The 24,375-nt window shown below is 43.0% G+C and overlaps 1 protein-coding gene across 1 annotated transcript in view; it reads left to right on the top strand.

Moving 5' to 3' along the window:
• cyth3b (cytohesin 3b) overlaps positions 1-24,375 on the top strand; it is a 38,576-nt gene that overhangs the window by 6,402 nt on the left and 7,799 nt on the right. Inside the window, exons 2-9 of the mRNA XM_070981435.1 lie at positions 15,530-15,612; positions 16,055-16,119; positions 17,129-17,195; positions 17,335-17,453; positions 17,855-17,935; positions 19,170-19,282; positions 20,516-20,664; positions 21,231-21,342. Of these exons, the coding sequence (XP_070837536.1) occupies positions 15,530-15,612; positions 16,055-16,119; positions 17,129-17,195; positions 17,335-17,453; positions 17,855-17,935; positions 19,170-19,282; positions 20,516-20,664; positions 21,231-21,342 (789 nt within the window). The remainder of the gene's footprint in view (positions 1-15,529; positions 15,613-16,054; positions 16,120-17,128; positions 17,196-17,334; positions 17,454-17,854; positions 17,936-19,169; positions 19,283-20,515; positions 20,665-21,230; positions 21,343-24,375) is intronic.

Here is a 24,375-nt window from a genome sequence, read left to right as displayed (position 1 = left end):
GAGATGTGAGGCAAATCAAGCTTTTTTCCTCCCCTTTGGAAAGAAAAATCAGAGCGTGCTAAAGGCCCCAGGAGTCTGAGGTCATGTGTTGAAGTGAATTTCAGGCAAAGAACGTCCTGCTTCACCACTGGGCCTTTGTGGGAGTCTGGGTTCATGGCTTCCATTAAAGCGCGCGTGTGTGTGTGTGGTTCAGGTCCGTCGGAAAGGGAAGAGAAGGCCGAGCGGAGCGGGCAGGAAAAGGGAGGGTTGGAACAATTATGTAAGATTGTTTGACCTGCAGAAGATGCAGGAAAAAGGTGTATCCCCTTCTGACTGCCAGTACATCCAGTGCTTCACACTCTGGAAACACAACACACTCTCCAATGGTCTCCAGTTCACTCTGCTGACACCATGTTGGCCTACAGCGTCATTATACAACTGTGATTTTTAACAGACCTCCAGATTAAAGTTTCTTTAGCAGATGCTCAACCATCTAATCATCACACTGCCAAGCTTCATCTGTTTTTTTCACTTAATCCATTGATTAGTTTTGGCTTTTGTGATTGTAAAGTGATGATTCACGCTGGTACCTCTTCATTCTTCTATGGAGGGATTTTGACATTTCTGCTTAACCTCATTTTTTTTTTTTTTTCAAATCGGCTCAGCTTCTGCTAGTTTCAGCTTCTTAGATGTTTCATTTGCGGCTTTTACAGAGTAGTAAATTGAATGTGTCTGGGTTTTACACTGTTGGTTGATTTGATGGCATCACCTTCAGCATCACATTTTCTGCTGTTTTATACACTCGATGAGAAAACAATGGCCAGAATAATTGATAACAGAAATAACTGTCGTCTTGATTTATGTCAGTGGTCCAGATTTCCTCATGTCAAATATTTCCTTTGGCTCTCAAAAGATGGGGGAATTCTAAAAACAATATCAAACCATTACTCTTCCTCAAGACTGTCAGCTTTACACGCATTTCAAACAAGCAACAAACAAAAATCCAGTCAAATATTTTCCTCCACGACACAGTTGTGTGAAATGGTACATCCCGTAATGCCTTTTATGGTCGCATTTACATTGTTGTAAGGCTTTAGTTTATTGCAACTCCAGAAAATCCAGGGTTTTCTGTTGGCCTAATTCTCCTTCCTATGATCTGAATCATTCGTCGACAAGCCCCAAGGTCAGACCTCACTGGCTGTGAATGATATATTGTAGCTGTGGTGGGTAAGAAGACGCAGGAACCACAAGATTATGACAACAAAGATAAAAGTGCCCCCCACCCCCACCCTCAGAGTGAACTTTGAACATTCTGCTGCGGGTCTGTTTCAGGCCCACAAAACGCTTATTCTGATGCTCCTTCACATTCAGCTCTTTAGTCCTCGCTACTCTTGTACATCTCTGCTCTGTCCCTTTCGTGTGTGTGTGTGTGTGTGTGTGTGTGTGTGTGTGTGTGTGTGTGTGTGTGTGTGTGTGTGTGTGTGTGTGTGTGTGTAGAGCATCTGGCCAGCCTCCAGCCTCTTACAGCCCTCTTGTCTCCCCTTGGGGGCTCGTGGCACTGCCACTCCAGTGCCAGCCCTGCTTTTAAGAAGGGATTTGTAACACTCTGTGACTTACTCAGGGGGGTCAATGTGTCACTAAACTACTACAGCACATCCACTTTTGCCAGAACTCTGTTTTTTTTTTTCTTTTTTGCAAAATGGGCATGTTTCCACCCCCTACCCCCACTCCGTATTTTTTTGCTAAGATGCTGCTGCATCATGCAAAATTCATTCTTCTTTCTTAGGGAGAGAGGATGAGCTGTGACTGCGCCGCTGGTGCTGTGAAGAAGGCTGACGATGTTGCAGTCGCAGTCTTTTCTTCCACGTTCCCCATCATCGGCTCCGTGCTGCTCAGAATGACAGCAGTGCTCCGTTTGTCGCCGAGAAAGGCTGCAAACAGCACAGCAGGATGACCATGTGACACGGGGGCTCTTCAGCAACCTGTCAGTGTTTTTTGACACATCTGTATGTGCGTGCGCTTGTGACGGTGTGTTTGTTTGTGTAGTAGAGATGGAGATGGAGACGTGCAGCCGTGGCACAGATTCAAAGAGAGACTGATAGGGAAGCGGATGCTGTGTTCGGATTCTCAAAGTAGGTTAGTGGTGCAAGGCTCAGCCCAGCTGTGTATACCTCATGCTTCTCTACTTCCACTATTTCACTTGTGGAGGCATATGTGTGTGTGATTGTGTGTGCATATGAATGTGCATCTCTTTATATGGTGTGCACACAGAGGATTAGTGTGAGCTGCGAGCCCTCTCCATGCCTAGACAAATGGAGGAGATCAAGTGGGGAGGGATATGGATGACAGTTAGTGGATTATAGGTCAGAGGCTCGGGCCGCTCACTGTCACTTCTCTACTGGAGTGAAATACTAACACACACACGTACACACTTAAAACGAGTATAGATAAACAGGAATCAGTCATAACAAAAAGGCAGCCCTGAAAGAAAAAGGGAGATACCCTCCCTTGTTTTCTGTTCCTGTCATGTGATTTATAGTATGATGTGTCACAAGGATTTTCTCCTCCTCACTCCTCTTTTCCTTTGCCCTGACCCGTGAATTGTTAAATTGTTTGCAGAGAAAGGACGGTTATTGTTGCTATAGTGAAGACTGTGAAATATAAAAGGAAAGGCCTCGACCGAGCAGGTCAGGGCAATGGGCTCCAGAATAGTCCACAAGGGCATTGATAACCAGGCTTTCCGCGGGGACAACGGCAGCTCCTCTCATGGCTGTACTTGAAGTGCTTTCACACACCTCCTACTGCTGTAAACACGCACACACACTTTCCCTGTCCACATTCTCGTAAGTCATGATGCATCAATGTCAGTGCATTCCACGGATGATGATTGGGTGTGATTGATAATCTGGTGTGGCTTTGAGTGGGTCATGACCACTGTAACACACACACGTAAAGAGCCTTGAGGGTATCTCAGAGGATGAGTGATTTACAGTGGCTCTCGGTCACAGGTTCCTCCATACATGTGTTTAATCCCTTTGTTGACCTCTGTCATGCTGAATTTCCATCATGCATTGAACACATACACTTCAGCTCACCTTGAGAAACGCATTTTAGAGCTCATGATAGTGTAATGTGGCCAGAGGAACATGTTGCAAATGCTCCACAATCAATCCCCTCATAAATGGACTTTACCTAAACCAAAGCGATAATGAGCAATTATTGTTCTTCCCTTGGGGGAATGCCAGTCAGCTATGTTGAAAACATCAGCAGCTCTGCACTGCTGAAGCTCCCAGGAGTCATACATGCCTGCAAGCTGTCAGGAGGCCATATGTGTGCTTAGTTTCATTGGAAAATGTTGTACTTCCAGCAGTTGTCACTGCCTACTATAGTCTTAAAGGAAGAGGAAGCCAATCTGCTAGTTTTCGGTTAGATGAGAACTGTTGATATGGAAATGCATGACACTTTAAAAGTTTTACATAATTGTATGTGATACTACTGGCCAGCCCTGTCATGTCTGCCCAGTCACTGTTTTCATGCCTCTTTCACTTCAGATTTTCCTCCTGTGTTCTCCCTGTTTTACTCCTATTAGCTGCAGGCTATAAGGATTGGGGATTTTATGAAAAATTTCGTGTTGTAATTTTTAATGAAATACTGAATTGGTCTCATAGACCTCCATTAGCACTGCTCCGTAGCATCGTTTGCTTAAGGGCTTGCTCGCATCCTTCGCCTTTACTTGTTGACTTGCCTCAAAATTTCCAAAGAGCGCTTGATACACACATGTATCGACAGTGTGGAAAATGAGTATTGAAACCCTTTAAAATATTCAGAATTGATATGTATCAGAAAATCAGTATTTTTGACAACACTAGTTCAAATTGTTATACACTGTAAAAATGTTAATTATAGCTTTAAGGGTGCTGGTATTCGGCAGGGTTTTGACCCATGCCTCATTGATCTCAAGCAAGTGACAGCAATTTTGAAAATAATTGGGTATTGACTAAATATTGATGCAGTGTCATTTATATTTCCATGGGGAAGCTTCATCAACTGTCAGCTGGTCTTGTCCATTCGCTAAATACTTAACAAATGCATAAACCCTATCTCCCTAAAAAAATGTAGACTCCTAATTTCAATGGCAAAAAATGAAACATAATGGTGCCCAAATTACTTTTTTTAATCAACGTAATGAGGAAATTAAATGAACATATCTGCAAAGCCATAAAACATTACTGAACAAATCTGCAAATTGTTTGCTGACATGTGGTTTTCCTACAGTATTGGCTTGTGGCAAATTAAGCGTGGTTAAGGGAAAGGTTGTGGTCTTGGTTAAGTAACCTATTAATAAGAGTCTACAGTGACATGACACAGGACACGTTTACGCCAAGCTGTCATTTGTCCCAAACCTAAACCAGAGTGTTTTGGCATGCAGGATGTGAAGCCTGACCCCCACCATCCACCCTGAATACTTCCCTTCATGAGCAATATGTAATTTTGAGGAGACAAATTTGAATGAATTTGACTATCAGTGCCACAACTGTTCCATTAATAAGGTCATCCCAGATGTTTTTTTTCTGATTTTCACCTATTTCTGTAAGAAAAGACAAGAGTCTGCTCCTCTGAGGAGATGATGCAACTGTTGTTTACTTCTAACCAGTGCCCATCTTGTGAGATTGAAGATAAGAGGCCGAAGAAAGGGCTCCTGTGTGTGCAGAGGCTCGTAATCTGGAAAACCCCTTTATGCAGAACCTGGGAAAAAGTGATCGTCTGACCTTAACCACCCACATATTTTGTGCAATAAAGAAAGCCTGGCTCAGATTTAAACTCTGTTGTGAAACTCTTTTTCTCTCCCTCCTCCTCCTCATTCGCCTCCTCTCCTTCCTGCTGTCTTGGAAGAAAAAAAACAGAAGTGGAGTCCTACTTGGCAGCTGGATCGTCTCTTCATCTTTCTGCCTCCCTCCCTGTCTCTCTCTCTCTATCTGTCATGTATCTCTGCTTTAGTCTTGTTCAGATTTAAGGCCTAACTCAATATAAACAGCCTGTACTGCTGCTGAACTCAGGTCTCTCTGTCACGTGTAGGTTCTGTTTGTCTGCCTCCATACCAGACTGTAGGCCGGTGAGACACTTAAGTCATTTCCTGTTCAGGGCTCCTTATAGAGGCCTTGCTTGGAGTTTCTGGAGGACTCATATGTCCTGCCCTCACAGCAGAGTAGCCTGGTTTATTCACCCAGTATGTGCTATGGGTTAAAGGACCAGTTTGCAGGATTTAGTAGCATCTAGCGGTGAGGTTGCAGATTGCAACCAAATGACTACCCCTCACTTCAGAACCTACAGTGGTCACGAAACTCATGAATAGCGCCAAAAAAGTCACTCTCTAGAGCCAGAGTTTGGTTCATCTGTTCTGGGCTGCTGTAGAAACATGGTGATACAGCATGGCGGACTCCGTGGAAGAGGATCCGCGCCCTTTTTAGATGTGTAGAGCTGATTCTAAGGTAACTAAAACATGGTATGCATTCTGCAATAAGTAAATCTTACACAGTAGTCCTTTAAAGCAGTATTACATGTGGTTAATATGGGACTACATACCTTAACAAAATAATTGGTAAAGGTCAGGAACTGACGTTTGCCCCCCTGCCCCCCTTAGTTAGGGCATTAACTGCTATGCCTGACTGACTCGAGTTGGCTCATTTTAAAATCGAGAAGCCTAAAGTGGTTTAAAATATGCACTTGATAGCAATATTTAATGGTCACATGATATTGTGCTAAAAGACTGAGGCTAAAGCTGCCTGTCCCGGCAAAAAATCAGCATCCTCACTAGTTGATGACCCACGCAGAAGACAAGGAATAGCATTGTTCTTGTATTACAGTTTGGAGCTAGTTAGTCCCACAACATAACCTTGTTAAGCTGCTTTTCCAACATGCTTCGACAAGCAAGACAAGGGTCTTATTTATGTTTCCCTGTTCAGTTTGTTTCACTTTAATTGTAACAAGAAAAAAGGTTTAGGTTTCTGGTAATGAGTTTGACATGGGTTGCTGGAAAACCCTTATCTACAGTAATACAGCTGGACAGAGCAGCTAGCATTAGCTTACTCTGATAGCACCCAGGATCACACTTTGGGGTAATACAACCCTTTTAGCGTAACCTGTAACCTCACAAAATAATGTACTATGTCCCATGAGGTCTTGGAAGTAATGCTACCTCCTCTAAGTAAGCTAGTTAGCCAGCTAATGTTCGCAGCTTACGTTAGAGAAAACAAATTATCACTATCTTCTCAGGTTTCCAAAAGGAATTTTATAGTGTTGTAAACTGCCTTATCAAGAGGCCAGACTGTGCTGTCAGCAGTCCTGCATGCTGGTAGGGAAAGGTGACATTGTTAGCATGGCTGACATCTAAACAGATCTGACTTTAAAGCCAGAAAACAGGCGGTTCTTTGAGGCTTAGTTTTGCATCCTCAGTAGGAGTAGCATTGTGCAACAGCTGAATCATTAGTCAATTAGGAATGCATGTGAGATTACAAAGAGCATTATGTGCAACAAAGCTGAGAGACAAAACAAAGGAGTAATAAAGTTCATCTCAAGCATACCTTTACGCCCACTGTCAACCTACAGATTGTGAATAGTGTAAATGGCACACTTTCAAAATCACCTTTTGAATGTCTTTGCTCGAAAGCGAGAGTCTAAACAGGATGTAGACTGAGTGATAAGAAAAGGTCTGAGTTTCAGCAGTTGACAGATGGTAGACGGACAGATGAGCTGATCGCTTATCAGTTGCAAAACTGTTTAAGAAATCAGTTTAACTTAAAAGATGCACCTAATAAGAATAATCCACTACTTTGCCGTGGAGGAAATGACGCTTGAAGTAAGATCATCATAACAAAAAACCCTCTGTGCTCCCAGTCATGCTCATAATTGAGCAAAGATAAAGAACAAGGGATACCGCTGCCAGAACCGCTCAACTAATTTGTCTGAAGATCGTGACATTTGATGGCCCAAAAATAAACCAATCACAAGCTGTTTTTCAAATCCAAAGGGAAGAGGACGCGTTCCTTCAGAGTGAAATTTGGCACTACTTGTTCATGAATAAGTGACTGAGACTAGTGGGTTCTGTGAAGAGACTGTCTTGCTTCAAGGGATTGTGTTATAGGGTGTTTGAGAGTCTTTGAAGAATCAAACGACCATGTTGTGTTTGATGTAACCTCTGATTTTTCGTTGTAATCTAATTTTCATAAAGGGGCGTCTCTTGTGAGATGATAGCTAACAACAAGTGACTGCTGCAGACTTTGAAAACATTTAGTAAATCAGTGAGCCAAGCAAACAGTGGAAAGAGACCTTTTGTTGCATTTGACAGGTTTTTCTGGGACACTATGCAACAAAATTCACATATATCAGTTAATTCAATACAAAGATGAAACTTAGGTGTTTTTCAGCAAGTGTTGCATCCAAGGACACCAGTGTGGTTTTCATATCAGATGTGTTTACGAGGCTGAAAGACCAAGCAGCTTTAGTCCTTCCTGAATAGACAAACTTTTCTTATTTTTAACCATGAGAGTCTCTCTGTCGGTAGGCCCGCGCTTTGTTCCACAGAATTTCATACAGACATGTTTCACTGAGGATGAATCCTAGCGCCACCATCAAGTTCACACTTGCTGTTTTCAGTGAAATATATCCACTACTATTGGATGGATTGACATGAAATTTTGCACAGACATCAAATCCACTTCAAGATGAATTGTAATAACTTCGGTGACTTCCTGTTGTGCCTTCATCAGGTCAACATCTCATTTTGTCCAGTGGTTTATGACCAAATACTGACTTTCTGCCATCAGCCTCAGGTGTAGCTTGTGTTTACTGATAATTTGCAAATGATAGCATGCTTACACGCTAAGCTAAGATGATGAACATGGTAAATGATATACCTGATTAACATCAGTGTGTTACTGTGAGCATGTTAGCATGCTGGCATTAGCATTAAGCTCAAAGCATCTCTTTGTACAGTCTCATGTCAGCTTGGATGTCCTCTCTTTAACTGATCTTTGCTAACCTTTTTTACGACCACTCTTAACTCTGGGGTTGTCTTCTTTGTAGATTTTCATGTGGGAGTGAATTGAAGAATGCTGTGTCTTGGTTTGGCTCATCATTACGTTCCATTGTCAATATTTGTTTTACTGAAGAAATAAAGACATAAATCACCATTTTTTAAATAAGTTTGTGAAATCAATATAATTAATACCAGCATTATGAGGCAAATGGGAAAATAGGCCAATGTTCTGTTATTATTAATGTGACAGAAGAACTTTTTGAAAGATGGATAATGGATGAGATTTTGGCAGATCTGTGCTCCTTGCTTGCTTTCGTGGTGAATGATGGTGAAACCTCAGACTAGTGTTTTTAGTAAAAGTGGACAGTAACCTGAGCACTGTGGACTGCAGTGGCTGCTACTCCAGCCTCATAAAAGTTGTAGCTGATGCTCTTAAGGTGAGTGGACTGTATTTAAAAGGACTGCACATGTGACATGCAGGCCAGGACCCCATCATCACTGCAATAAATATCAGGGATTTTATGAAGAGAAGATGGGCCTTTTGGCAGTTAGATATTTTATTAGGAAGGCAGATGTTAGAGTTGAGTGTTATCCAGGTGAAATTTGGAAAGGAGCTGATGCAGCTGTGTCTGAAGAGAAAGACAAAGGGAGTTGAAGTGAAAGTGTAAGAGAACAGAGCTGGATAAAAAGAAGGGAAGAGACTAGAGGAGGTATAGAGAGCTGGTTGGACCAGACTGGGCGGTTGCAGCGGGAGGAATGAGGGCTATTTCCATACCACTACTGTCATCTGTCAAGAGGCAGGAACTGTCAAAGAGGCTGTCAGTGTGTGTGTGTGCTTTGTGTGTGAGGTTCTGTATGTCTATACATGCTTGAGAGCTGTGAGTAGGAGTAATGCCAAGGGGGAAAAACAATTACTACACACCTACCAGCCACAACTGCAGCTTACATGAGTGGGAAACAAGCTGCTAAAAGCGCTGTAACTGTGGCGCTCTTACAGCAGTCTGCTACAGTACTGACCATCATAAGGACACAGACACCTCTGCTGATGGCATGTCAGTCATCATGGAAACTGCGGAGAGGAAAAGGAGATGTGGTATGTATTTTGTTCAGGAAATAACAAAAACAAAGGATTAGTCTTGTGAAAGGGTTTCTGTTGAATCAGATGTTCACCTGCAGCTCGTGCACAGAGTTTGTACACTGAAGCCCTTTGAGGTTTTGTTTGCTGGTGTTGCAGCTTCTCTGGCACACTTTCTTACATCACTCTTAATTCAACTGGGTTGCACATATTTGCAGCAGCCACGCAACAATCTTGGCTGTGTTGTGAACTCGTCTAAATGCTCCCTAATTAGCTTGTGGTGGGAACGGCCTCTGCCCTCCTCGTGTTTACGGGGTTGCTATTGTTACGAGAGGACCAGCCCAGAAGTCCTAATCACGGCAGACATCCCATCCATTGTTCCACTGCGAGCCTGGTGAAAATCAGGAAGTGTTGGACTGTCTCTGCCGGCTGTTCGTTTTCTGTCAACCTTTCACACAGGACTGTGACAGAATCAAAATGGGTTTCGGTGTAGTAGCTCATTAAATACTTGGTTGATATTAAAGGCAACTGTTTATCACAGCATACATACTGCAAGTGATTAGATTCAGTCATTTTGATTTTACTGCATTTCTTTATGGTATAACGGTTGATTTGTCAAAGTTTTATTATTGTGGTTTATTATCATATATTATCCATGTTGTAGTATTATTATCATCATTCCTGATTTTAACGCTAAATTGGTTGTCAGCGACTCATTTTAGAAGTGTGTTACAGATTGTCTGTAGTTTGAGGTTAGTTGAAGTTATTGGTCAGGATGGTGACTATTGAGTAAACACTTAAGCTATTAACAGTTTGACTGTTAGACAGACAAGTGATTTGCCGATTTTTGGCTTACCCAAATTTCTTGAGCAGTTCTGCAACCCAACTTCCCGCAAGACTGCTGCTGTTATTATCGGAGTGGTATTTTACATGTTGTGCCTCCTGTAGTCTTGGAGCAAGACCATATTACCCAGCCATCTGCAGGTCCGTGTTCTTCTTTTCTCCTTGCTAACCGTTCAAACTAGGATTGCACAAAATAATGCTGCCTTCCTTTTTTTTGGTCAGCATCTCTGAGAATCGGCCATCTTGTTTGAATCAAACTTTAGTGAGAACTGTCAGTGGACAAAACAGACTGTGGGCTCTGCTCAGGATCGTTGCAGAAGAGAGGCTGATTAAAATGTCTCGTGCAAGTTGATGCAACATGCAAGATTAATAAAATTATGTAGTAACAGCCCGGCTATGATCACATCACAGTGTCCTTGAATGCATCACCAGGGAGAGGTTTCACTTCCCTGCTCTCAAATGGATTCACACAAAACAGTAAGAACTTGATCAGAAACATAAGGATGACTAAAAATTCACGGATTACGTACAGTCTCTCATGCTCGTGTCATGACTCTCCAAGCTGACTATTAAGCAAACACCACCCAATACAACAAGGGGATAAGCATGCAAAACCATGCTCTCCATTGTCCTTAATGCCAAGGATATTGGAAAGGCACGACTGTCAAAGGCATTTAGTCATTTTACTTTGCGATCTGCCAATAAAGACCCATCAGTCACGTGAATCAGATCTTGAACTCTCCAGTATCTCTGGCAGCATCAGACGGTGAACTGACTCAGGTCTTAGGCCTCCTGTGCAGACCATGGACTGGAATGAGGAACAGGGCGGTCATGTATTATTCAAGACCCTGAGTAGTTCTCCTCAGCTGGTTGGCGTCTAAAGCTTCATCCACCAATCAGCCAGCAGCTCTGTCATGTGGGTCAGCACCTCCAATGACACGCTGTTAAAAACAAATATTAATAGTTGACAGTAACCAAGACATCACTAACCCAACAAACAGCCTCATTGAGATGATATGAGCATGCATCATGAGCAGAGCTGAAACACAGCCTCTGTTATCAGGGGTGGGAATAATTAGCATGTGATCTCTGCCTTATGTCCCCTATGACTGCCTAGGCAGGGCAAGTCATAAGTTACATTTATAATGGAGTCATGAGATTTTACCACTAATGGTAGCTAATCCTGTACCAACTGTGACCAGAACAGGCAATTACCAGAATGCTGCTAGACATAATAAACGTATTATAATCTGTATTACTTCCCTGTAATATATAAAATTGATCCCCTGACAAAAAATTCCAGAAAGGACTTTTTTGTCCATGCATCAGCACTAACCTCAGCGACAAACACACCACATATCCTGTGGCTGCTTCACAATAAAAGCGACCCTATAGCTCACCAATACTTTTAAAATGAAGCAGCAGTGGCAGTAACAAGCACAGCTTTGATACAGCAGAAAATTAGATAAGTAAATTTGCATCCAGTGAGGACCGGCAGACACCACCAATAATGAAAACTACCATGTAGAGATAATTACTGAAAGTGTGTACATTCAATGGCTATTGTTGCTGAACATAAATAGTATCAAGTGCGGGAGTTGACGTGCGGGATACACTCAGCAAATGCTGCCATGTCTGTGCTGCTTTAGCAGTAAATTGCTCCTACTTGAACTCTGCTGGTGACATTATTGACCTTTTCCCTAACCCCCTCCGGAGGTGTGTTGACCCGGGTGGTTACGGTTGAACAAGAGAGGTAAAAGTGATCATGAGAGTGGAGAGGGAAAGGTACTAACTCAATGACCTTTGCTTTGAAAAAGTGTGGATGGACTGCGTGTCTGTCTGAGAAAACTTTAAGCACAGTGGCGGTTACTCATCCATTCATGCTTGAAGACCAGTGGGAGAAAAAGGCGAAGCATGCAAGTTTGAACTATTATGATGATTTATTGATTGTTACCAGAACAGCAACACCCTAAGTCATAATATGAAAAGGCTGAGTGGTGTTGCATCGGTAATCTATGTGGCCGCGCCTAGGGTTAAGCATGGAGCGTGTATATAACCTAATATGGATTTTTTTTTTTTTTTTTTTTTTAGGAGGGTTGCTCTCTGTGGGAACACACATACACATAAGTACACACTCACAGATTCCTAGACTTTCATGCATAATGCATCAGATGTTCAGTCTCAGCTGCACAGTAGTCGTTGTCCTCACAATGATATCAAATTACAAGAGTTTTCCACACGCAACAAAACACACACAGCGGGGGAAGTCTTACCCAAAACAGATTCTGTCTTCTCAGACAATCTGTCCCATTCTCCGGCCCAGGCAAGCTCTTTCAGCCAGAGTAGGAGGGATGAGGACTTTTTTTGCGCATTACAGACGTAGGTTGCCTGCAGGGTCTCTTTGCTTCACAATTACTGCTTTATGAGGTCGCTTAACTGAAGCCAAGGAAAGAGCAGTGGAGGCAGAGAGTGTGAAGATGTCTGGTGGCTGTTCCTACATCACTTTCTTTGCTGTTTGGCATTGAGAGCATCCTTTTGGCTCTTTCTTTCTTTCACACGCAGGCTGTTGCCTGTTTCCAACTTTTTTCTGTTTATATCCTCCTCAATCCCACAGACCCTTCAACCCCGCTAATGTTGCACGGACAAGTGAAAGCCAACAGATGTTAACTGTCAGCTCTTGTAAAGATTTCCCAAAAAGTCACAAATACATCAAGATGTAGGGCAGGAATGTGTGTGAAAAATGATTCTCATACATGTGTGGGTTTTGTTTTTTTTTTGTGGTCACCTTTTTACTTTTGACAAGTCTCATTTTAGGGTCCATTTAGTAGCAGTTCTGGGGCTTTCAGCCACATCACACAATCTTCCTCAGCGGGTAGAATTGGTCAGCTGTCATTCTCTGTCAGTGTGCTAAATGTGAAGCCAGAACTCACAGCCATGTAGCTTAGCTTAGAGGGTGAGAGCTGTATCAATCTCCTCATCTGTCGGAAACAAAGTAAATAAGTGTGTTTAGCATGACAGTCCATCTATAACAATACATCAGTTGCAGTCTTACCGTGTATAACAAATGCAGGATTTAATTAAATCAGCAGCAGCTGTTTTAATGCCATTAAGAGCATTTACAATTTTCCCCATTGTAGTCAAGCCAGTAAAAGAACCTATTTTTGATATCTTGACAAATTAAGGCTGAGTCATCATTCAACAGCACAATGCTCAGTGGACGTGGTATTTATACCCCATTAGCATCCCAACCCACTTTGCACCTTCCACTGATCGAGAAAAATTGTTTTCTCTTTTTATGTTTCATAAATGTTTTTGAAACCAATTCAACCCTCCGCTCTGTTTCTCCCTCTTCTGCCCTTTTCAATTTCTCATGTAGAAGTTGGTTGATGCTGTGTGAGCGTCATTGTGTGCAAAGGAGAGACGATCACACAGTTAAAAAAGCCATCGAGACCCATCTGGATCCCTGCTCTCTTGACTGGCTGCTCGCCTGTGATAACATGAGCTCCAAACCCTCTGAACATAATAACCTAATGGTCCATGCTGCTTCTGTCACTTTGTCTTACAGAGCAGGACGGAGGAGAGGGAAGGGTTTAAAGAGTGTGAGAGAGATACTGTCGATAGATACAGAGGAGGGGAAATAACTTTTCTTTTTCCATTCACTGTCAGAGGGGAAACAACGGGGAAAAACGTCTGAATTACAAAGCTGCTTAGCGGTATGATTCAGTTGGGGGATTTGAATCTGCTCTCACCCCCACTTCAAGCACTGGGGTGGAGGCGGACAAAGAGAGAGATAGAGGGGGAGTGTGTGCATGTGTGTGTGAGAGAGAGAAACAGCGTAGGAGAAGCACAATCTGGTATAGCTCCATGTGAAAATGACCTACTTCCTGTCAGCCCACTCTCAAATGGATTGCTGTTTTCTGATGTGCAGGGGAGAGCGAGGGGGAGGTCCTCCGAGGGGTCTGGGGGGAGAAGTTGACGTGGCGCGGTTAAATGAAAGATAAGTAGGTGGCTCAAGGGGACCCACAGTGTAGAATAAAATAAATTTCACATGTGTGAAGTGTAAATTCTGCACGCATGGCATGTATGATGTGTACTCACCTGTGCATACAGTGTTAGTGTGCTCATGCTGTAAAACATGCATGTGCCGCTCAGTCTCTGCAGTGTTAATTAGCTCAAATGAGGGCTCGACGAGAGCTATCAGAAAGCCAATATTTGAGGGGGCAGGCCTTGCCAGATGCTCAGCAGTCGGTGTGTGTGTGTCAGACATACATGATGTTATTTATGACAGTGATCTGCTTTACAACAGGGAAGTTTCTGCGGTTTTAATTTGGTTTAGAAAAAGATTCTCATGAGAAACTTCTTCTTTCTCATGTGGCTTCTGTGTAATCTACTTCTCACACCTGCTCTATATTTTAGTACGTAACACTATGTAATGCAAGAGGTACAGGTTTAATGTTTAGATCCCTCACTACCCCCCCCCCCAGGTCACAAGAAAATAGCTGCTCTACAGTGCCAACAGTATTTGCATAAGCATCTGCATGTACATATATAAACATGTATACAAGTACATATATGAACAGCTGCTGATATTTTGTGCACTTAAAGCTGCTATAATCAGGATTTTGACCTTTCAGTTCATTGTTTAGCCATCCAGCCTGCAAATCTCCTGTTTTCTTTCACTCTCATCAGTCTTTTTCAGTGAAAAAGCTCTAAAAATCCACTACTTACTACCTGCTCTGCACCAAGCCACAGCCAGACACAGTTAGCAACTAGCTGGTGGAGCATTTAGCAGCAAAGACAGTAAAAGGTATTTCCCTCAAGGGTGGGTGGAGAACAAAATCAGAGGTAAAAGAGAGTGAATATTGGAATTACATCTTTCAGCTTTCAGTTCTTCATTAACTTCAGGCCGTATTTCAACATCTTGTGCCTTCATCTCATGTTTTCTGGCAGCCCTCCACTCTGAATAAATAATGTCCAACCATGAAAGGAACCAACGTCTTTGAGAAAACATATGAGGACTTTTCCAGGGAACAGAAAGCATTTCATTTGCTCCTGTCAGATCTGCGAGATACCCTCTTTGTTGTGACCATGATCGATTAAGCAAAGAACCATCATTTAGGAGTAGGACAGTCCTATCATATGGGACGTATTCGTGCTTACTACTTTCCAAAGACTTCTTGGTGTTCGCAAATCATGTGATGATCTGTCCCAGTAGAACCTTTGGAGCATAAGTCACACTGTGGAGATGCCAGTGATTTCATTTGATGTGCTGTGAACATATTTATAATGTACCAAAGTTTTTTTTTCCCCAAAATTTTCCTCATTATTTATATTTTGGAGCGTACAGAGTTCACATTTTAGAAATGGAGTGTGTATGACCTCCCTTCTCTTAGTGTGTTAATTTAGGTCATGAGTAATGTCTTTGGGGTGGATTCATTGAACACGTATGCGCTGTTGGGCTTAATCCCGGTGACTCTGACTGGCTGGTCAGAAGGTGAATTAATTTAATCCATCCTCATAGCCCTGCCCCTCCCTCCCTCCCTCCCTCTCCGTCTCACACATGCTCTTTCATTTTCCAAACTCTCTGTATTTTCCAGTACCTGAGGACCTGTCTTTGGAGGAAAGAGATGAGCTGTCGAACATACGGCGCAGGAAAAAAGAGCTTCTGGATGATATTGAAGTGAGTGACAGTGCAAGGTTGATGTTTTGATTTGTTCCTGCAGCAGAAGGTTGTGGTGTTTTACATGTCAGAAGACTCATCTGATGCTCAACAATGCTACATGTTGGCACTGAACGTTAGTTTATTTTATGTGGGATTTGTCTGCATGCACTTGTAATATGTCCATATGTTAGTCCTCTACCTACCTTCCACCATCTAATATAGGCAGAAATTACCTATTAAGATTATGTAATATTGATTTTAACCACATCACCCAGCACTAACTATAAGAAAACCTGTAATTAGGATGCACCTTCTATTAAAGAGTATACAGCTATCAAATTAGGGGTCCTCCTACACAGAATTTGCCTCAGAGCTGCAGCTGGAAGCACGTCGTCCTTCTCCTGTTTGTCAAACACAAATAATAAGCAACTGAGTCGTTTTGCTGTTTTCTCCTCCGCAGCGGCTGAAGTTTGAGATTGCAGAGGTAATGACTGAGATCGAGCAGCTGACCTGTGTGGGGGAGAGGTGAGTTCTTTTTTTACTTTTTAATTAATTAGCTGCAAATAATTATTTTCATAATACATTAATCTGCTGATGATTTTGTTGATTAATCTATAAGTAGTTTTATCTGTAAACTGTGACTAAATATAACTAATAACTAAATATTCCAACACCCAAAGATATGAAATGACATAGCACAAAAGCAGAACAAGCAGATTTTTGGCATTTTTGCTCAAATCGCTCAAATGATGAATCAGTTATCAAAATGGCTGTTAATTTTCTGTCTGTTGGCTAGTTGTTTGAGAACTACTTCATTCTTTTTTTTGCCCTTTTGCCTCCTCTGCTCTTCAGAGTCATTGAGCCATGTAGTTACCTCCCCCGTGAGCCTCACACCTGGCATTTTGTGTGTGTGTGTGTGAGAGTGTGTGTGTGTGTTAATCCCCCTTTGTTTGAGGAGTGAAGCAGGACAGTCCCTCGACTAAACATTAACCAAACAGCCTGTTTTCAGTGGCTTTCATTCGATTGGTTGTTGAGGTGGAGTGAGGCTGTGTGTCAGGCTGTGTGTGTGTGTTTGTGTGTGTGTCTCAGGTGCAGTTTGGAAAGGGGCTCGGGCTATTTTGGGCACACAAGAAGCGTAGGGAGCATGCACAGACACACAGAGGTGGAGATTTCCCTGTGAGGCACATGCAAAGCGTGTTTTGAAGATGAGTGACAGTGAAATGGGGGATGTTCTTCCAAATGGCAGAAGGGTCGGTTAAACTTGAGGGACTAGATGCATTTTGTGTTAATGCACATGTTCAGTGCAGGTGATGCTAAATCACATGCAGCCACATGTAGCATATTTCCATTTTATTTTTCAGTTTAAACCCACTGTGCACTCATTTGACAGAGTAGTAAATAAGCAAAGTCACGCCATGTCACAACCATCACAAACTGACCTGCTGGACAAACACGGCAGCCTGAGGACAAAACCGCACCTTTAACTGTCACCTGATGTATGCATGTTTCTGTATTTGTTTTCCTTTTTTTGCAGCAAAACCACCCAAAGAAACAAACAGATCGCCATGGGGAGGAAGAAGTTCAACATGGACCCGAAAAAGGTCAAATCCTAAACTATTATTTGTCACATGATTTGATTTATTCTCTTATATATCTCCAAGCCATCCATTGGGCTTATTAAAACAGATCTAGAGAGGTACCTGAAGTGTAAGAGTGCTCTTCTTTTTTTTTTTCTAACAGGGGATCCAATTTCTTTTGGAGAACGATCTTCTCCAGAACACTCCAGAGGACATTGCACAGTTCCTCTACAAAGGCGAGGGGCTCAACAAAACAGTCATTGGGGACTACTTAGGGGAACGGTGAGTTCTCCAGTTTTCCTTCTGTTTTTCCTCCACCTTTCTTTTTCCCCTCCCGATCTTTCTGTCAGATCTCCACTGCATGCGCTCAGACGAGGGTATAAAGCCCCAGGAAATTGGTAGTCTGGAATTATGGAGCAGAGCAGCGACGGGAGGCCATGCCAGTAAAATAGCTGAGAGGACATGTGGTTCTTATCGAAGGGAAATCAATGGGGATAGGACTGTCAGAACAACAGGGATTTCATGCTGCCTGGCTCAGCCGACACAGTGGCTTTCTGTCTGAAACTGGCCCTGTGACATGGCTGCAGGATTTTACCTTCCGCCTTGACCCCCAAAGCATATGAATTTGCTACTGCAGTATGTTTCTGAAATTAAACCTGACGCATGCCCCTCATCTCCTCCAGGGATGACTTTAATATCAAAGTCCTCCAGGCGTTTGTGGAGCTTCACGAGTTTGCAGACCTCAACCTTGTACAAGCCTTAAGGTGAGTTAACTACCAAAAACAGACTGTGTTAAAAAATATGGAAGGGGCTGCGTTGGTTTGTGGGCATACGATCCAGGAAGTCCAGTTTGATTCATTACTATGGTGTAAAGGCTCATCACAGACATCAACAAACTACAAGAGAGGATTTTATGACACATTTTATTATTGTGGGCTGCACGGTGGCGCAGCAGGTAGTGCGCGTGCCTCACAGCAAGAAGGTTGCCGGTTCGATCCCCGGGTCAGGCGGGGCCTTTCTGTGTGAAGTTTGCATGTTCTTCCCGTGCATGCGTGGGTTCTCTCCGGGTACTCCGGCTTCCTCCCACAGACCAAAAACATGCTCATTAGGTTAATTGATGACTCTAAATTGTCCGTAGGTGTGAATGTGAGTGTGATTGTTTGTTTGTCCTTACATGTGGCCCTGAAATCGGCTGGCGACCGGTTCAGGGTGTACCCCGCCTCTCGCCCATTGTAGCTGGGATAGGCTCCAGCCCCCCGCAACCCCGAAAGGGATAGGCGGTATAGATAATGGATGGATGGATGGATTTTATTATTGTATCAATGACTGCATGAGGTACTCATAAGAATTATGGCATGCATGTTACAAACTAAGCAACATGTCAGGAATGTGCTCTTGTGCCCTGACAGATGAGGCTGTGTTGTGGCAAAAGTTGAGCCAGGTTCAACTTCTTTGCAGATGACGCGTCATTTTTTTGCTGGAGGCTGTGGTCTCATTTAAAATGAATGGGCACTGCTAATGTTAGTCATAATGCAGACAGTTGGGATATATGGAGAGTTTCCCAGTCATAATAATCAGTTGTTGATGTGAACGATATCAGTGTCAGAAACAGGTGATTGTGATGATGAACATGACAGTCCTCATCGTTATACTGTTCTGTTCTGAGGACAGTGTCCTGTTTTAGTCCTTGTTGATGTCTTAGCTCAGTTTGGTGTCTGATTTTATTCACATTTAAGAAGACATTAAAAACCTTCTCAGTAAGGATGTTCCATAGGTTCGTTCCTTTCTTAATGTAAATGTAGAAGAAAACAGCTGAGTCACATTGGGTTTGTAACTTACAGTGAATATTCATGTACTGTAATACACATTTGCACCAACATTTCATGATGTCGTGTCATAATATTTTCTCTCTCTCTCTCTCTCTCTCTCTCTCTCTCTCTCTCTCTCTCTCTCTCTCTCTCTCTCTCTCTCTCTCTCTCTCTCTCTCTGCGGTTGTAGGCAGTTTCTGTGGAGCTTCAGACTTCCTGGCGAAGCACAGAAGATTGATCGTATGATGGAGGCATTTGCCTCCAGGTACTGCCAATGCAATCCTGGCGTCTTCCAGTCCACAGGTACCACACACACACGCACATGCACACACACACACACACACACACACACACACACACACACACACACACACACACACACACACACACACACACACACACACACACACACACACACACTCTGCAGCAGATATGCTTTATGAGTCAGACTCAGGCAGACAGTCCAGGACAGACACCAAGGGCCAGCCAGACCACCTCAGCCTCAAATCAATACTCCTGACTGTTTGTCTTCCCTCCTCTAGACAGCTGGACCGGTTTGGGCTGAGCTCACAACTCTGGAGATTTTCCTAAAACGCTGGAGAGTATGAGCACTGAGAATTTGATGGTTTATTCCTTCATTCTTAGTCTAAACTTGACCTGGCCAATAGTCCAATGTGAGCAGCTTGCTCAGTTTTCACACTGTCTCCAGCAGTGATAAGGAAATTGGTCACCGGTCAATAGTGGTCATTAGTCTTTGGCCCTTCACACATCGTCTGCTGCTCCTGTGCTAACCGAGTGTCGAGGAGGACACAGGTGACAGCTACGGTCATGAATATTGATGTGGTGCAGTGGTGACACACCCAGACTTAGTTATTGGTCATCTCTTAGGACCGGTGTGCTCTGGGTCGTAAATTACAGTGCAGGGCATGTTGACTGGGGCAGTTAGTGTGTGGATGGATGAGGTGGAGGAAGGCTTGCAGGAGTTATGATGTGGAGTCGCAAGAGCAGTGCATCATGGATTTTGTGTGTGTGTGTGTGTGTGTGTGTGTGTTCATGGCTCAGGGACACTCTGACTTCACCGCATCATGGCCTTGGAGGGCACCAGGAGTGTGTATGTGACCCAGAATATGGGCCTCTTTGTTGATTAAATCCTCCTTTTTATTAGACAGAGTCCTAAATTTGGTTGTGTGAAAATCAGTTGATGGATTGCGGTCGTATTAATCACAAATTATTTGTGCTGTCTGTCAATACCATTATAATAAATTAGGGAAATGTGATCCTTTGTACAGCCCGCTGCCTCTTCAGAAATGATACGGTTTTAATAAGAGCTCACGTTTTGGATTAACATTCGGAGTGCTTGAAATTCTTGATAGCAGTCTTGTCTCTCTAATATCAGTTATTTTAACGTGTTCGAATTGTTCAAATCGTTTCCACACTAATTCACGAACTCGAAGCAAGAAAATGTGTCCTGACACATACAGAGACCTGGGCTTGTGCTGTGTTTTACAGTGACGCTCTGTGTAATTACCTCCACAGACACCTGCTACGTCCTATCATTTGCCATCATTATGCTGAACACGAGCCTGCACAATCCCAACGTCAGAGACAAGCCCCCCGTGGAGCGCTTCATCTCCATGAACAGAGGGATCAATGAGGGGGGAGACCTCCCAGAGGAACTACTCAGGGTGAGAGCTTTGACTTGATGGGTTTGTTAGGTATGACAAATGGAAGCAATGTGCTGTGTTGGTTAAACAGGCATGAATACTACTTTGACAATTATAAATACGACTTTTAATGGATGCCAAACAAACAAAAAGAAATGTTTATGAATTTCTCCATTATGCCGAGAGGAGAGTCATGCTTCAATAATTGAGATATTTGCAGCTCAGCAGAATTAGATCTTCTCCCCAGAGGCTGATGCTAATGATCCGGCGTGATCTCTCAAAGAAAAACCCATAAAAACAAGTTGATCTACCCACATGCTGAAGGCTGACGTGTGTATCAAAGTGCTCTTGGCTTCATTTAAGTAGAAAAAGACATATTGTTAAAGAGTCTCCCAGCTCACTGAGGCATGAATCATTGTCTCCGATACTGAATTAGAATCTATCAATGTCTTGTTTAATGCACCGTTAATGTGAAAGCTGAATGTTTGGAGGATGGAGGCAAAAGTGTGCGTGCTCATCTGGAAGCATTAATGTGAACTAATGCTTTTCCATGACATTCTCTCTTTTTGTTTTCTTTCTCTGCGCAGAATCTATACGACAGCATCAAGAGCGAACCCTTCAAGATCCCAGAGGATGATGGGAATGACCTGACGCACACGTTCTTCAACCCGGACAGAGAGGGCTGGCTGCTTAAATTGGGTTAGTGTGTGTGTCTCCACACATTCTCCTGCTGAGGGAATGCAAGACATCCTGGATGACTTTATTTGGTTACTCTACCACTTTTTCTCCATACAACCGCGGCTTTATTCTCACAGCCGAGTGAGAGCTGGAGGGCAGAGTGAGGTTAATATCTCTCGTGCTCTCTCACTTGATGATGTGACATGATGTTTTAGATGTGTTGAAGTGGATGCGTTAAAATCTGATTTAAAGTGTCCGAAAGACTTTTATCCCATCAGTCTAAGCCTTTGTTAAATTAGGTAATATACAATAAATAGACACATAAAGGTCTCTGTTCCTTATGCTTATGGTGTGTATTTGAGCTGTGCAGAACTCTGCGGTAAATATTATCTTTAATTATCCCTCTAAATTATTTGACGGTTCAGAAATAACTTTCATTTTTTTAGCATTTACAGAACATGTCATTTATGTGACTGGGTTACTGGCGTGTAATTTCCACTTCACTATGTCTCACAAGGCTGTGAAAACCTTGTATATGCATGACCTGAAGTATGCATAAGGTGTGCACATTCTCACACAATCACAATCACAATCCTTATAAAAGGAACCACTATATGTGTGAGAAACGGTGCAGGCATGTGCGTGAGCGTTGTTTACACATCGAGACCCAGACCTGTGAAAATCATCTTAATGCAGTTTGGAAAGGAACACACACTAATTATTTGTTCCGTGTGAGTTTGTGTGTGTGCCTCACAGCAAGAAGGTCGCCGGTTCGATTCCCGGGTCGGGCCTTTCTGTGCCGGTTGATTGGTGACTCTTAATTGTCCCTAGGTGTGAGTGTGAGTGTGAATGGTTGTGTGTTTGTGCCCTGCGATCGGCTGGCGACCGGTCCAGGGTGTACCCCGCCTCCCGCCCGTTGACAGCCGAGAGCTCCGGCCCCCCCGCGACCCCGAAAGGGATAAGATTCATAGAAAATGGATGGATGGATGGAGTTTTTGTGTGTGTGTGTGTGTGTGTGCCAGGGATTGGATGGGGTTGTATACTTTCCCAGTGAGGTAATACAGTTTTTGGTCTTATTTCTACAGTTTTTTGCCATTTGTTACTGTTTGTTTACACGTGTTTTTGATTTAGACTTTCCTCCCTCGCTCTGCCGTTCACACTACATTAAAGACATTAAGATTTACTGTAGAACATAAAACTGTTTAAGAGCCTGGATATCGTTTGTAAAAGGTTAAAGGTCGATCTCACTGCAGGTGATCAGCTTTATTGCTATGTTTACACACACACACACACACAGGCACACACACCCACACACACACACACACACACACACACACACACACACACACACACCTGGCTCCAACCTGCACATTCCTCTAACTCTCGGTAACGTCTCTGTCGTCTCATCAGACTAGCAAGTATGAATGCAAATCACCCCACTGTGGCTCACAGACCTAACATGATTACATTCTAGTGCGGTTCCTCCCTGGAGCCATTTCCCCGCACCAGTTCTCGCTATAATATTTCTAATTTAACTCTAAAAATAAACCCTGGAGGATGTAAGGGAATAAATGCCTTTTTTTAGCACATCTCTGTCTGCACTGAGCGGAAATTTGGCCACGTTAATTCAATAGCCACAGTCTGTTGAAATGTAAGGCAAACCCGGGGCTTGTGTAATTACGTGTAGCCCGTATGGGCTCATGTGAGGCGCCACGAAACAGGAAATGGCTGCAGTGAAAAGTGTTGCGACCGTACGGGATGGTTGGTGATGAGAGGAACTAATCAGGAATGTCAGGTCAAAGCACACACACGCACACACACACACACACACACACACACACGCACACACACACACACACACACACACACACACACACACAGGAAGTCGTCAGAAAGTGCTCATGTGCACGTCTTCATGTTTCGATTCATGGTTCGTGCAAGTGTGTCAAAGCTCAGGTTGCATTTGAACGTTCCCACAGCGGTGGAGTCTTTGTCTATGTTTCCTCAAGATTACTTTACTGACTATGTTTCTGAGGGAAATATTGGAATTTTTACAACTTAAGTTACTTTCCAAATAATGATCTTCACACATAAAACATAGGAAGATCTTAAAAATATGATCCTTTGTCATAAATTAAACTACCCAACAGTATATACAAGCACAGATAACTGATCAATAGACAGAAAATGAATTAGTGATTACTCAGTTGATTAATTGAGAAAATAATCGAGATTAATCAATAATAAGAATTAATATTAATCGCAGTTTTCTTCAAAATTGTTCAAAATGAGCTCCACCTCAACCAACTGCAACAGTGAAATCCCGCTTTTACATCATGCATTAAGTAATAATAATGTATAATGTACTTTTGCATGTGTATAATGTACTTTTACGTGTATGTTTTTCTGATAACACTGACATAGTTTTACTTCAGTAACATTTTCAACCCAGAACTGAACTAAAGGATCTGAATATTTCCTCCAGCACTGTTTTCTCGCAGCCCTCATGCACACATGTCTCCCACCAGGAGAGCTTCCTCGCTGTCCCTTCTTTACATCTCCAAAATGAGTGGTGTTTTCCTCCAACACGTGGCTCTGCAGTCACTGCCAGAGGCTGAATTCGGCTTCAAAACAACGCGTTGGCTGTTTGCGCTCTCTCCCCCACTCTCTCTCTCTCTCTCTCTATCTTTGCTTTTTTTGGATGTAGTTTTGGATGCACAAGTTAACATGAGAGGTGGAGATCTCGCTCGGGGGGTTTGGTGTGTGTGTGTGTGTGTGTGTGTGTGTTAGTTTTTGTGCTTAAATGTCTGTGTCTACATGTGTGTTCCTTCAGGGCTGCTTTAGGTGTCACATTGGGTTCATATCAAGTGCTGTGTGCTCCCCTCTCCTGAGAGCCAATGAAGTTTTATCTTGTCGCCCTTAAAAAATGAATATGCAGGGTGTGTAATAATTTATCAGTTGTGTGAGTCATCATTTAGCTAAGCTCTAAGTGAGGAGAGATTATGGTGGTTGATTGTAACGCTTCAGTTTTCTTCAAACTGGCTTTCCTGCATA

This window comes from Chaetodon trifascialis, chromosome 15 (assembly GCF_039877785.1).
Source record: "Chaetodon trifascialis isolate fChaTrf1 chromosome 15, fChaTrf1.hap1, whole genome shotgun sequence".
Taxonomy (NCBI): domain Eukaryota; kingdom Metazoa; phylum Chordata; class Actinopteri; order Chaetodontiformes; family Chaetodontidae; genus Chaetodon; species Chaetodon trifascialis.
This window is presented reverse-complemented; position numbering and strand designations above follow the sequence as displayed.